This window comes from Teleopsis dalmanni, chromosome 2, assembly GCF_002237135.1.
Source record: "Teleopsis dalmanni isolate 2A chromosome 2, ASM223713v2, whole genome shotgun sequence".
Classification (NCBI taxonomy): domain Eukaryota; kingdom Metazoa; phylum Arthropoda; class Insecta; order Diptera; family Diopsidae; genus Teleopsis; species Teleopsis dalmanni.
This window is the reverse complement of record NC_051847.1, coordinates 22597966-22613288: the sequence shown is the minus strand read 5'-3', so window position 1 is coordinate 22613288 and position 15323 is coordinate 22597966. Positions and strand designations below refer to the sequence as shown.

The 15323-nt window shown below is 29.4% G+C and overlaps 3 protein-coding genes across 4 annotated transcripts; 1 reads left to right on the top strand and 2 right to left on the bottom strand.

The window, feature by feature from the left end:
• Positions 1-6287: 6287 nt before the first annotated feature.
• Positions 6288-7960, bottom strand: LOC119684470 (neuralized-like protein 2). Its single transcript, XM_038098515.1, has 3 exons — positions 7223-7960; positions 6699-6995; positions 6288-6627 (listed from the first exon to the last, which is right to left on the bottom strand). Exons 1-3 carry the CDS (start codon positions 7749-7751, stop codon positions 6512-6514), a joined length of 942 nt encoding a protein of 313 aa, XP_037954443.1. The 5' UTR covers positions 7752-7960; the 3' UTR covers positions 6288-6511.
• A 969-nt stretch (positions 7961-8929) lies between these two features.
• LOC119684010 (coiled-coil-helix-coiled-coil-helix domain-containing protein 1) lies at positions 8930-9504 on the top strand. Its single transcript, XM_038097941.1, has 2 exons — positions 8930-9033; positions 9095-9504. The coding sequence occupies exon 2, from the start codon at positions 9096-9098 to the stop codon at positions 9462-9464; it is 369 nt and encodes a 122-aa protein (XP_037953869.1). The 5' UTR covers positions 8930-9033; position 9095; the 3' UTR covers positions 9465-9504.
• Positions 9492-14256, bottom strand: LOC119684009. 2 transcript variants are annotated; one of them, XM_038097939.1, is made up of 3 exons: positions 14167-14256; positions 10043-11218; positions 9492-9981 (listed from the first exon to the last, which is right to left on the bottom strand). In XM_038097939.1, the coding sequence occupies exons 2-3, from the start codon at positions 11207-11209 to the stop codon at positions 9556-9558; spliced, it is 1593 nt and encodes a 530-aa protein (XP_037953867.1). In that variant the 5' UTR covers positions 11210-11218; positions 14167-14256; the 3' UTR covers positions 9492-9555. The 2 variants fall into 2 exon arrangements, with proteins under 2 accessions (XP_037953867.1, XP_037953866.1); XM_038097938.1 differs by lacking the exon at positions 14167-14256 and having other exon boundaries at positions 10043-11592.
• Between the last annotated feature and the right edge of the window lie 1067 nt (positions 14257-15323).

The following is a 15323-nucleotide window of genomic DNA, read 5'->3' as shown; positions in this document are numbered from 1 at the left end:
AAATATAAAAATTTCATTTTTATTTACTTTCCAATAAGTATTAACTGGCACTAATATCACTACAAGGTTTATCAATAATCACTAAATTTATAATCTATCTAATAAAAATAAAATAATTGCTATCTAATTAACCGTGTAAAGTTTTGAAAATTAACTGAATAGATAAACGCTACATACTTTTTGCCTAAACTGATATTAAACATTTTACCAACTTCACTACTGGTAATGCTAACTACAAGCACTTAAATAACTTTGTTGAATTATCCAATCAAAAAAGTGTACTATTGCTACTCTTTTTAATATGTATGTTTGTTTTAACGAATATTATGTATTTTATTATTTTATCCATATTATAGTTTGACTTCTTTTTTTTAGTCTCCAAATGGTTATAGGATATTTATTATGTCTTCATCACATTAACGTAATGAATACATTATTAAACTCAGATAATTAATCATTTAATTAATTATACAGTTAGTTTAACACTTCATTACCTAATTGAGTTTAAAAAATTTGCTTACATTAAAATTATCTACTCGAAGTATTAATGCAAATAAATTCGCACAATTCTCACACTCCGAAATATAGAGGCTCTGCATTTTCATCTGCGAACTTCTTCACTTATGAATCTATGCAAAACAACGATCCAAAGAATAGAAAACATGAGTAAAACAACCTCTTTAACATGCAAAAATCTTCACCAATAAAATTTTTTTATCATTTTATAGATGTTTTTTTTTCTCATTAGTTAATTCAATGTATTTAAAATTTGTTCAAAAAAAGAGAAGAAATCCAAAAAAATCTTTTTTTGACCTAAAAGCGCACGTAAATCGTAAAAAGATTTGTTTGCTTCAATGGAGTTCAGTGGTGACTTCAAACAATGAAATTTAATCACGATGAAGCTCTGCATCGGATGCTGCATCACTGCATCTCTGCGAACTGAGAAGTGCAAAAAGTGAATCTGAACGGCGTTTTAGGTTTTGTAATATTTTTGTATTATTTAACGTGATGAAAGAATAATATTGTTCTTATAATGTTTAAATGTTAATATTTTTAGAATTCATAATTTTTATTGCTGTTGAAACATTAATTTGGCTATAATCGGCACGAAGCAACTATTCTCGTTCTCGTTTAATTCTCAGTTCCGTACAGATTTTGTTCCTCATTGACTCAAATTGAAAGTAGAATAAATGTACTTTAATTTGCATTGGTTCAAGCTCAAACATTAAGTCCAAATCCAAACGTATATTCTTATATCGATTAAAGATAAAAATATTCGTTTACTTTTTCAGATGAATCAAAGGCATTTAATGACTATATCACGTTCCTCAACTTTGGTAAAAAAATATTAAAGTATACTGTGTTAATATTACTCAATTTAGTTGATACACCCTGCTAAGTACCCAAAAATTACTATTACCATTAATTAATCTTTTACTGGCTCTAAACTTTATTTGCACTACAAACATAATTTGTTATAATTTTGAACTCTTCGTATAAAACGAAACATATTTTTATATAAATTACCCATTATGGATAGGTCGTAATGAATTTAATTGTTCCATTTAACAACAATTTAGCTATAAAAATGTTTATGACTAGGCACTGATATTCACAATGTAGCGCTTAATTGGTGCTTCAATATTAATTTAATATAAGTTTTAATACTGTATAGTAGTTTTATAAAAAAACATATACAGAATAGAGACTTGATACTGTTCACTAATGGATCGAAACTTGAAAACAAAGAAAATGGTAGTGACTCTACATCAACTTAGAAGTAAGCTACTCACTTCAATGGGAATTTACTCACAACTTTTTAGATAGAAGTGTTTGCCATTGATATTTATGTTACAGAATGGCCTAGAATGCGAAACTAATGGATCGAAACTTGAAAACAAAAAAAATGGTAGTGACTCTATATCAACTTAAGCTACTCACTTCAATGGGAATATACTCACAACTTTTTAGATAGAAGCGTTTAGCACTGATATTTATGTTACAGAATGGTCCAGGTTGCGAAAATAAAGCGTAAGTATTTTTAAATATTTGGAGAAATTATCTCTATGCATATCTAAGCATTCTTAAATCTTAATCTAAAGCTTCAAAAAACTCTCATTTAGACCACTATATCCATCTTGATCTGAAAATAATTTAAGTCGTCTAAGAATTCTTAGACTGCTATATTCATATTGATCTGAAGCTACACATATCTCTAATTTAAGTTCACGGCTATAAGGAATTCGATTTTAAAAAACTAACAATTCAAAATGCCAATATGCCAAAATACACATCATAAAACTGGAGCCTTTTTATAGAATATCTATTTGTCAAACTACATTAGTATACAAGAATTTCATACGAAGATATTCTCTTATATTAAAACCATTTAGGTCAACAACAAAAATACTGATAAGTATAATGTATTATACTGTATAATGTATTGTACTGTATAATGTATTATACTTATACTACCTACTGGTCCTAATGTCTTCCAATCGCTGTTGGCTATTCTCCAAACTTCTGCACCATAAAGCAAAGCAAGCATCATATGATATTTTTTGAATATGATTTCTGAACATGATAACAACTTTTGGCAAAAATGAGTCTTTGTTAAATCTCTTAACTAACGTTCTATTTGTTAACAACTTGAAATTTATCGCTTATCGTCTATAGTGACTTGGATTTTAAGGCACCTAAGGGATATGTTCATTGACATAAAATATTTTGTTTTGTACTCATATACCACATAAGACCCATTTCATCACCTAGTTTTGTTTTTCACATAAAAAACTGAACTAACACCGGGATTTTATAGGCCAACAATGTCAAAGTCGTCAACATATGCCAGCAATACTATACTTTTATAGAAAAATGTGTCAATATAGCTCAATTCTGCTATTCGAATTATAGTTTCCAACATTAGGTTAAAGAAATCACACGTTAAGAAATCAGCGAACAGCTTTTGAAATTATTCGCAATCCTCACTGAGCTATTGATTTAGCCCAGTCATTGTACATGAACATACAAGCTCTGCCGGATATTAAATTTAAATAAATATAGTATATATCTATGCTCTACGAGGAGAAGAGGACTACAGTAAATAACGACATATGTCAACAAACACATACCTGCTTGTGAGGTCCCTTTGAGAGGTGTTGAACGATACTTGGTCGTCGTAGGTGACGAGTGGCTCCGAGACGTAGACCCGACCGTTCTTGAAACCACGCGATACTCCACACAGATGCAGTATCTTCTTTAAGATACTTAATAGGCCTCCTTCGGAAATCTCCCCAAATGAACTGTCCTAACTCAATTGAGATCAGGATATAGCCGAGTGCTAAACACTTACTTGTCGTGCATAAACACGTCCACAATGTGTGCCCTAGCTGCAGCTCTTCTCCCCATGACGTCGCCCATCTGTTCACCTGTCCTTCTGCACACACAAACCTTCGTCGAATCAACCTTTGGACTCACCCCATTGAAGTGGCCAGGTTTCTCCGCCTGGATCCAGGATGACGTGATATATACCCACCCACATCCTTATTCCGTCCCCCCTTCACCTACTTCCCTACTCATGCAATCGTCATGTGTATCCTTTCATGTTTATCTGCTTATAGGTCTCAGCGGGTTACAACAACAACAACAGTAAGTAACATTCAGATATATAGAATATAGCATAGACTGCTTTTAGTCGAAGTATTAAGAGTGGCATTGAAATCAGAGTTAAGCCGGGTTAGAAGCTATACTAATCAGTTTGTTGACCATTGGCTTCAGTTCTTAATACAGTACGCTTCAAAGACCTTAATTGCGATGACCAATAGACTAATTCCGCGCAAGTGCAGGATCGCCCTTTTCGTGGATCTAGTAATAAACATATTAAAATTGATGGTACATGAGTCTTTCTGAAAAGTAAAACAAAATTTAAATTTGATTAAAACTTAACTAGTTTTGAGTTCAGATCATAAGTATAATAATATTCAGTTTCTCATGATCACTGGATTGATTCTAAATTATAATAATTGTCTTCAACCTGCGAAAAGTTATTCTCTTAACTGTGTAACTACTACTGTTTACTAATTATAATTTTACGTATATTTATTTTTTATATCGCGTTAAATTATTTATTGGTACTGGAATAAATGGAAAAAATAAAGTGGAAAAAATGCTTTATTATTATAAAATTAAAAAAGCTGTGTATAATCAGCCCAGCCTAGCTTATCCTATACAATATTAGAATATATAAAATAAAATGTTTATATATAACTAATTTAGCTTTAATAATAGTTAAAACATAATAATGTTTTAATAACTTTAACAAACACTTTTTTGTTACAAATTCTTGAACTTTATTAAAAGCTTGAAGAAATTTCCCAATCCTCAACAGACATCTGTGTACTATATTTAGTCATTTGGCTGAAGTGGAATCTAGCTTCTTGAGATCACCGTATCTATATAACATTATTTTTTAAATGTGTGTGAGTGATCGCCTATTTTGTCTCAATAATTAGTTTTTTTTTTTTTGTTGCGAGAAATAGTTTATTACTATTAGACATTTTGTTATTGATTTTAAGTAGAGTAGCAATCTATGGAAGTGTGTGGTAAAAAATAAAAAGTAATTTTAAGTACTTTAATGGAAACGAAACATTCTACTTTAGAATCAAAAATCAATTTAGACGATTCAACTACGACATATTAAAGTTCTACAAACTATTTTTTTTATTAGATCGAAGAACAGTGCTGAAGTAATTTAATTCAAATCTATAGATTAGAAATTAGAAAATAAATATATTAATATCTAATATAAATATAAGATATTAGAAATTAACATCTTTAATATTGTGTTTATGTTCCTCACAAATATGTTACGCAAATAACCATAAACGAAGCACAGATTTTCTTTATATTCTTGCCTCTTTTAAATAAATACCTTAGCCAAACTTATATAACAATATTGAGTATATAGCAGTTATATATAATTAATAAATTTTGTGCACGTTTAACATATTGCTGTAGAATATTTCTATAGAATTTGTTAAAAAAATGCATTCACTTTTTTACTAAGTGATCAGTATTTATACTTCCAGTTTTGAAATAGTATTACAAAAATAAAAATTAGTTTAATTAACTTATATGTATATATATATTTATTTATTTATTTGACTTGCTTGAAAAAACAATTTCACATTTTATGTAATTTTAATTTTAATTTCAAAATAATACATCTAAGATTCACATCTTTTATTCGAATATGAAGTCGTATAAAATATGTTCATGACTTATGAATTTCTCATTGTGCTTTTTGAATAATAATCAATACAATCATAAAATTTGTACGTAAAAAGAAAAATTTTAATAAAATAAAAAATCAAGTGCAATTAGTTTATAAATATATTTTACTTTCTCTTTTCTAATAAGGTTACAGCACAAAATTATTAAATGTGTAAATAAAATATATTAATTAATAAATTATTATTATTTATTAAATTAATAAATTAATTAATAAAATATTATATTATTTATTAAATTTTTGACTTCGCTATTGATTTAATTGCAATTTCAAATAAAGATAATAGGGTTTATCTTTTGTAATTTGATTGATAATAGATAATTAATATTGTTTATATTAAATTTCAATAAAAAAAAACTTAAAAATTATGTATAGATTTAACAAATCTGTTGTTATATACAATTATTCTTTAGTGTAAATATCAGACACAACTTTTTAACAGTATGAATTACAAACAATGTTTAATAAAACATTTTTATAATAAATTAAGATTTAAAATATGAAAATAATAAAAATTATAAATTTATTAAGCCATCACATCTGATCTTGACGTAATGACAAAAATAATTATTGTCGATATTTTTGCATTTGCATACTCTGGTTCTAAATAATTCGTTTGCTTTCTAAACGGATAAAACTAATATAAAGCAATTATAAACATATGAAGTCATCTCTTGAAACTATATATACAAAATTTGAGCATATACATATATGTCATATAATTTTAATACATTTCGTCAGTGATTATTATAATACATTATGAACTTATGTAATAAAAGTGGTCATAATAAAAACAAAAGAAACATAACTTTAACTACGAAATTATATATATATATATTTTATAAAAATATTATAGTATTTTAACAAGATATTTCTATTTGTTTTGCAGCTATTTTATATGTTATATATAAATAGAATGTACAGGTAGATAAATAAACTTGTAAATTTAATTTAAAATATTTTTTAAATTTATTTATTTTTTTTTTTTTTTTTGACTAATGATATTTAAAATTATCTATGCTGCAACTTTACTTATTGTATTAAGTAAAAGTTGAATATATTTTTATATTAATTTTTCTATCGTACTCATAATTTATATATGTTACGCCTTCTTAATGCTACACTCAAACTCATAAATTAATATCCAATTTCAGTGCAACAGTAAATCACATCATAATTTCTTATTTCTAATTTTATGTACTGGACAAAGACATTTTTTGTTTAATCATTTCGAAGCAAAAATTGCTTTAAGCGATCAGGTAGTGGTAACGATCCAACATCTTGTGCTCTTGTACGCATGAGAATAGCATCACGGCACGCATTTTGCAAGGACACAACTAAACGAAATAAACAAATTAATAAATACAAATAAATTGCTCGATTATTATGAAACTAAAATTAAACTTACTGCCATAAAGTTGTATAATACGAATTTGTTTTGTTGTGCCATAAACATCCAGGACAACGTGTAATGGAGATTTGTCCATTGGTATGTCTCGTGTACAGGGCCCTTGATCTACACCATTTATTATGAAATGCATTTCTGCTTTATTTTTATCCTGTTGAGTCGGCACAAACACAACACCAATACGCGAACCTCTATCCGTTAACAAAATACCGGAATTAGCATCAGCCGGTCGAAGTAAACTTTTTAAAACCATTCCCCGCGGGGTACGCACATATATAGATTCACCAAGAATTTTATCTGTATTAACATAAGATTTTATAAACAATTATTTAATTTTAAGATTCAATAAACAATTATTTAATTTTACGTATTATTTAATTTTACGTATTATTTAATTTTACGTATTCATGTTAAATATTGAAGGGATTCATAACCTCTACCAAGAAAAATGTATTTATGAAAAAAAATGTCTATTTAATTTGCGCTTATCACACATATGCTTTAGTTTTAATATTTAAACATACTTCTCATTGCATCCGTCTTGTTTGGTATTTGGTGTAGTAAATTGTAGCATTGGCCAAAACTGAGTGGATAAATATTAAGAGTATCATTGGGAACGGATTCGAATTTGGATATTGGATATATCCAACTAGTACCCATATTTGCTAAATCTGGAAGTGCAAATTGCGGTAAACCGTTGCCTCTTGTGCCAATGGAATCTGGTGCTAACTGCGTCAGTCCCAATCGCATATGACCTGACCAACCATGTTCATTTTTCTCGATTTCAACTAAAAAAATTTCGCCCGGTTGCAGCGGCTTCTCGGAAAATATAAGTGCATCTGCAAAGCTAGTTTTACGGTATGCAACCGTATTATCATCACAAAGAATTATGTTTGCTCCATGATAAGGATGAAAACGAGACAATAGGCGTTTAGATATTAAAGGAGTGGAAGTTTCGGGATTACTGCTCGGCATTGAACTACTGGGATCGTCTGGATTCCTGCCATCATCCCCAGTTGCGTTGCCAGTACCACTACGTCCATTATCAGACATATTTTCAGATTTTTACATATATAAAACAATATAATTAATTTAATAAGATATTTAAAAAAATCACACAACTTGTTAATACACTTTCAAGCAGAAATATCTTTATTCTACTATTGTTTCATTGACATTCTAGGTCGGAAAGAAAATTTCAGTGCTGCAAAACGATTTTCTGCAGCGATTTGACAGTTTCCCTTGTTATAAAAATAGAAAAATAAAAAATGTATTGTATAATATTTTTAATAGATATTATTCAATTTTTCAACTTTATTGTCAAAATGATTAACTATTTTCACAAAAGTAAATTTTACATTCAATGCATCAAATTCATGTTTTAGGTTTGTAAAGGTATATCCACACCAGAACGTTTTAACGAACGAACTTTTGCAGGTACGATTAACGGCGAACGACAGCATTTCAAAGTAATTCTAACATATAAAAATGAAAACTCGAAATTGAAAGCAATCAGATTCTTTCGAAAAAATTATTTAAAAAATACTTATAAACGGTTAGTTGCAGTGAGAGAATTTCCATTGTCAGAAAGTAAACATAAATTGAAACCATAAAGATTTTTTCGAAAAGAAAAATATCTGAGAAATAGCAATCCAAAAGGTTAATTTCACTGACTGCATTTCTATTGTCTAATAATATGACAATTTTATTAGTCAAACTTTCAGGAACTTTCTGTGTTATATTTATACAATAAATAATCGTTGATAGAAACCGTTTTTGATAGCAAATAGTTTTGTGTATTTAGAAAGTTTCTGAATGTTTTTTTTATATCAGAAAACTTAATAAGTAAATATAATCATATATTTGAATTAATGAATATATTTTCAAATAATAATTTTTTTTTTTAAACAAAACTATTGGTCAATTGGTAAATAATGCACTTAATTTTAAAATTTTTTAAAAACCAACTTTTTAAAAAAACTAAAAAATAAAATTATTAATAAAATGTTTGGTCATTAAAACAATAAATTATATTCTCAATTATAAATAAAAGTTTTAATGCATATAATAATAGAAAGATTTGTTCAATAAATGACTGAATAAAAATTTTTATATAAAACAAAATTTATTCGTTAGAATATCGTAAGTTGCTATATAATACGTAAATCGATATATAATATCGTAAATACAATTATGTGATTGTTGGTTACCTTATTATTTTCCGAACACTTCTCAACACTAATTGTCCAGTACAAATCAGCTGTATGTGACATAAAAATATTGTGTTCACATTTTATAAGTGTTCCACATAAATTAATATTGCATTTAATTAAAAGTATGTTTAATGAATTAAAATAAGAGTAAAATGCATTAATATAATTATTGTATTTTTACAGAATGCGTCTCTCTCCTACTGTACTGGGTTTTCAAAATAAAGGTCGAACGCCGCAAAATGAAAAGGCTGTGCCGTTTCAGGAAATCCTGCCACTTCGTTTAAAAAACAGAGTGAGTGGAAAAGCAGATTCAGGAAGTGATGTCGCTTGTCTACAAGAAATGAGTGTACTGTTTGCTTGTCTAAAAGATAATGAGTTTGTCGAGCAATATTGCAACAAAGAAATTACCCAGTTTAAAAGGTGCTATAAATATTTTATGGACTCAAAGTTTCAGGCCAAACAGACTGTAAACCAAGGTATTGTAACACCTGGCAAAGATCTCAATTATAGGCAGTTGAATAAGTATATGAGAGGATTCCCAAATCCAAAATAATTAAAATTGTTTGTTAAACAAATATATACTATTACATAATAAAAAATTCTGTTTATTTTTTGTGCTAAAATTAATTTAATCGTAGTAGTACTTAGTACACAACATCAGCATCACCTAAGCCGCCTGATGAAGAACTGCATACCGGCGACGACTGACTTAGAGCACTTATGAAGCCATTGTTACGGGCTACACTGCCGGTGCGTTGCTGTAATTCAAAAAGTTCACGCAGTAGTCCTTGTTTCTCGCGTTCCAAAAGCGTTATTCGATCAGTCTTTATACTAACTTCATTTGTCAGATGCCGGTTTTGTTGTCTCAGTCTATCTACTGGTTGCAGTAAGCCAACAGTTCCAGCATTGTTTATGTGCTGTGCAGTGTTTTTCGGTGGTTTCCGTATGGCAAGGTTAAAATGAATTGGAAAGCTGCTACGCTCCCATGTATCTGCTAAAGCGGACAAATTCCTATTCACCTCTAAAACGCGTGTACGCTGGAAATTTAAACGTTCCTCTGACCATTGTTCCTGAAATAGAGAAAATGTATATGAATACTCTTGATCCCACTGGGCATGTATTAATGCTTACTACATGTGTTCCCATACGTCCGAGGTATTTCATTTTTTCCTGTATATGTGCAAGTTGTTGTAAATACCAATCTTTTGCCTTTTCAACGGCATCTAAACCGAGTAGAAGGACTTCACGTTCCTCTTCATATTGCTTTAATCTCTTAAGCATATTGTAGTCGATGCCATTCTGTAAGGTATGACGACGTGGTTCTCGACGCTTGTTGCTATTTTTTTTCAAATGCTGTGCAGTAGTGCTATTTATACTGTCAGTTGTCGACGATGAACCACCGTCTGCAGCGCCACGATATTGAAATTGATTACTGCCTAAATAAGTTGATTTTCGCTTATCATCTTTAGCGTCCATTTCATTGAGTAACACGCCCATTTGCCAGTTCTGCAAAGCATGACGAATTTCAGTCTTGTTTATTGAAGTCGTTGGAGTAGTATTAACTGTGGTAAGTATGCCGCTGTTAGCAGCAGCCGCAGCAGCAGCAACTGATGCTCTTGGCGGTTTTGGTGGTGGCGGTGGTGAGTTATAGACACTATTGACAGCATTAGCCACATCAGCGTCAAGTTCTGAATCAGGACTTAATTGTGGCATGCTGTAAGCTCTTTGCTTATTCGAGATATGTGGACGTACGGTTGCTGTGGGATTGGCACACCAAAGTGTGGCAGGTTGTGGATTTTCAATTTCTAGCACTGGTGCTGATGGTGGTCTCGATAATTTAATTGGAGATTTACTTTTGTTAGCTGCAAATGTGTTGTTTATTGAAGATGAAATAAGCCCATTGCTATTTCCACTGAATTCTGTTTGGTTACGTAGAAGACACAATTTTAGGCCTGCACAAAATCTTTCAAACGACAGTAAACCATTTACGGGAGTCACTTTTCTTAAAGAATTTAAAACGCCACGCGGTAAACCTTTACAGCCATCGTCTTGCCAACCTTTCTCAATATCTGTCAACTTTACAAACCCTGTATGCTGGTCATCGAGTATATCGAAAAGGGTCTTCATGGATAACACAAATTGTTTTGGCAGTGCATCCAGTGGATTGCTGTTGTTTATTGGATTGGTAGCACAAATGTTGGAAACAGGAAGGCTGGCATTGTTATTGAGTGTAGCACTTAAAGTTGTGATGTTGTTGTAACCATGGGACAATGCGTCAGCAGTGTTGTGTCGAATCATTCTAGAGTTCTGTGGATAAAAGAAGTAAAGATTTATTAATTTTGACATACATATTGAAAGACAATAGCTAATTGTATTGAAAACTGAAATAGAATTGGTACTCGCAAACCCACAAACCATTAAAAAAATTGCTACGGACGAATTGTACTTCACTCCACTTATATCAATTGTCGAATGATAGTATTATTTTCTGTACTCCAATTTAAAACTAATTAAATCTGCATTTAGTGCGATATAATTGGCATTGTAAAAATCTCATGTGTTCGATATTGCATAAATGCAGCAAGTTTCCTCATTTCAGTTGAAACAATGCACAGTAATTTTGTTTAATATTAACAATTATTTTGCCTTTTCACATTAGCAGATCTTGTCAAGAAGTCAAATTCTTCTTCTTACAAATGAGATATACAATTATATGAAAAAAATCAACGAAGTTATAAAAATGTATTTATGTCAGTTTCCCACGCAAAAACAGCATCAAATATGCTAATTTATTAATTAATCAAGCAGAGAAGCGAACAATATTGTGGATTCTGCACATTAGCATACGATTAACATCAATAGAAAGCGTTTACATATATTTACAAAAAAAAATTCCAACAAAATTGTACCAGTTAACATATATATATATATATATGTATATATGTGTATATGTATACATATATAAAATAAACATATATATAAAACATATATGTAAAATATATTATAAAATATATTATATGTGTATCTTATTTGTAAAATCACAAAACTAAGTTACGAAATTTTCTATTTAAAGAAGCAAAAAGAAAGTTTTGAACTTGTTAGAAATGGTCTTACTAGATTGTTTTTTTTTTTTGATTTTCAACATATGGAACATCCCAACTCTCTACTCAAAATGTATTTAGTCTGTTACTTTCTTCAATAAGTTTAAGGATATGAGCACCGCTTTATGGAATATGGAATAGAGGCATAATAATCACACCAAAACTGACTTCTTCTGTACTAAGAAACTATCTACTCCTATCTAGCGTATAATAAAAAGAAAAAATAAGTGTATACGAATACTTATAACTGGGAGATACCTTAGATGTTGCTAAAGCAGTTGTAGCCATTAATACGGTCTAATAATTTGTTAAGCAATCGTATTGGATAAACAGATATGCCCTTAAATGGTCTTGAGCCTTTTTGTTGACTCACAAAAACTCTCATAATTGACGTCAAGTAAAACAACTTCTTATCTTAGCGAAAAGAAAAATTATTTGCTTAGCAAATAAAATTGAGGACTCTATCTGATTACTGTATAGGTTGCTTAAACAAGTAAATAAGTTGGGGCTCTCTAACACTGGTTTCGAAGCACATTCTTTGTGAATTTCCTACTCTATAGGTATATAGGTTCCATATAAATTATGAAACAAAACCCAAACTGTACTAAAATTTCTTAAAAACCTGGATATATAGAATTAAGCATCAAAACTATGTACAATAAAACTATTCAGGTTACAGTGCTTTTTGACCTTTAATAATAATAATAAATTATATTTATTGTTATATATTTAAATTACTAATGCATCTCATTATTGACGTCACTTTAACTGAAACTTTTATAAGAATTCGTAATATAAAACAAATATGTATTGTAAAGAAGGAACAATTGTTATGCACTAGATCGCTATTGAGGTTACTACAACTAAACTATTAAAATAATCCCTAAAATAGAACAAATATATGTTATAAACATGAGTGAAGTTGAGTGTACTGGATTATTTTTGGGGTCAGTATAACTGAAATTATTGAAAAAATCCCTAACATGTAACGACTGTGTAGTTTAAACTAGAGTAAAGTTAATGGTGAATAGTTATTAAAGTCGCTATAACTGACAGATTACCCCTACACCCCCCTCACCCTCCCATAACGTTCCCCCAATTATTTTCCTGCCGTAACGCACATACTTTTCTTTAATTTGATTCTTGTAGATTTAATCAAAGAGCTATTTCGAACAGTATTGAACAACAACAACAAAAATTCATTTTATATTATTTTAATTAATTGAATTCTTGGATTACCATACAGACTTTAATTTAAATCCCTCCAAGCTTCAATCCATTCTTATTACTAAACAATACTTTTTGCTGCCATAGGTGATGGTAGCATCACCTATCCGCCTTTTAATCAATGTATTCTGTAATTCTCTGTAATTCCTCTCATGGCATCTGCTTTATATGTAACCTGTTATGCTACAACAGCAACAACAACAAAGACCCCTAATATAAAACAAATAACTTTCGGTTAAATGCGGTTTTGTCAACAAGAACAAAAATTTAATTTCGAACTAGAATTATTTTTTTTTTTTGCTGAATCAAGGAATCACCTCCTGAATGTTTATCACTTTGTTCAAAAATACTCTGTACTTCTTTCCCAACCACTTTTATAAATCTCGTTGAAAATAATTAATACATCGATATTCATAAGTTGAATACTTCCTATACTAGTTTATGGTAACTATTGGGCACAATAGATCTTATGTTCGCGGTGCTATGTCCCCTCATAATAATAACAATAACAGTTTGAATGTAAATATTTCTTAAATCAATTATTTGCTGCACCCAGTAGTGTTGATTAATATGAAATACACTGCCTTGACCACAAAAATTCATTTTTAACAAAACTTAACACGATTTTTGTGTTTTTTTCTTTCTTCTTTTTAATTATTATTTGAAATTTATCACTTGTTATTGCAGCTATAACACTTTATACATTTTATTTATGATCAGAAATTAAATTTTCAAAATTATATAACAACTCACTTGATTTAAATAAAATGCACAGAATATCCTGTTTTGAAACAACTTTAATATTTTTTTCTTCGTTGAACACAAATTACTTACAAAATTGTGCATTCCATAAATTCATGAAAACTCAAGCACAAACCACAAAAACTTGTAAAAACAGAATAAACACAAAAGACTTAAGACACAAACCTGATTTGAAAAAACAACCAAACAAAAACAATCAAAGCAACTTTTAAGGTCCACTCAGATTTTTGTTATTATTTTGTTTACGAAACAACATTGAAACTCTTTTGCAAGTGCAAACATATTATTAATTTGTTTTTTTTTATATTAATTTAATTGTTTGATTTTTAAAATATTTATTAATTTATTTTGAAATCACAGTTTTAATGTACTTTTGTGTAACTTTATTAAAAATCTTTTTTTTATTTTTAATGAGAGCAGCGCCAACATAAAAAAAACGATGCCAAAAACAGATCCGTTTAACGTTCGTTCTGCTTAAAGGTAAGAAACGTTCTGTCCGCTGTGGAAGAATCTGTTGATTTGGATGAAGAAAAACAAAATCTATTTTTAAAATTACACAACCACAAAGCAAAGCAGCCTGCAAGGTAACAAATTCGTGTGCTCATGCAAGTTGCTCTTAGCAAACGCAATTCAATTTACACCAAAAAAAAAATAAGAAAACAAGGAAATAATAAAACACAAAAACAAAAAAAAAATTAAATGGGATGTGCGCTATGCAGCGGTTAGCCAGAGCTTTACCCGTCTACTGTACGAATCTAGTTTCATCATTTTTTTTTCTAGATCTCGTTTTTGGTTCTATACATTTTATATACATTTTATATATATATTTTTTTTTTTTGAATCAGAGTAGCTACGAGTTCATTTTTTAGTATTATTTGTGCTTTAAAAACACAAATAATATTTTTTTTTATTTTTTTTTGTGTATATAAATATTTATTTTCTTTTGTAAATATCATTTTCAAATAAATACTTTTAAAAGCAAATCATTATTTTTTGTACCACTTCACGTTATTAAATTATAATTAAAAACAAAATTAGAATGTAAATTTAATAATTAAAGTTTGCGCACGCGTCCCATTACCGTTTCTTTCGACAACTACAGTTTTTGTTTGTTTATGATTTGTCTTGTGTGCCTTCAGTGCAGCAATTCATGCTCGCGAATACAACATGTTGGCATCATACAAATATTATATGCAACTTCATTGAATTGAATTGAAATTTAATCGAACGCAGTTGAAACGAAGTTCGAGTTGAAAGTAACACATCAAGGCATTAGGCAATTAATGTATGTGTAAGCCTCTAAGAGGATTATTATGGCTCTT

What these genes read in the sequence shown, in the direction of transcription:
- LOC119684010 (XM_038097941.1), top strand. Translation starts at nt 9,096, where the DNA reads ATGCGTCTCTCTCCTACTGTACTGGGTTTTCAAAATAAAGGTCGAACG.
- LOC119684009 (XM_038097938.1), bottom strand. Translation starts at nt 11,329, where the DNA reads ATGGTTTGTGGGTTTGCGAGTACCAATTCTATTTCAGTTTTCAATACA. An exon ending in GACGTATGGGAACACATGTA is followed by an intron (nt 9,982 to 10,042) that starts GTAAGCATTAAT and finishes TCTCTATTTCAG; the next exon opens with GAACAATGGTCAGAGGAACG.
- LOC119684470 (XM_038098515.1), bottom strand. Translation starts at nt 7,751, where the DNA reads ATGTCTGATAATGGACGTAGTGGTACTGGCAACGCAACTGGGGATGAT. An exon ending in CAAGACGGATGCAATGAGAA is followed by an intron (nt 6,996 to 7,222) that starts GTATGTTTAAAT and finishes ATGTTAATACAG; the next exon opens with ATAAAATTCTTGGTGAATCT. An exon ending in TATTATACAACTTTATGGCA is followed by an intron (nt 6,628 to 6,698) that starts GTAAGTTTAATT and finishes TATTTCGTTTAG; the next exon opens with TTGTGTCCTTGCAAAATGCG.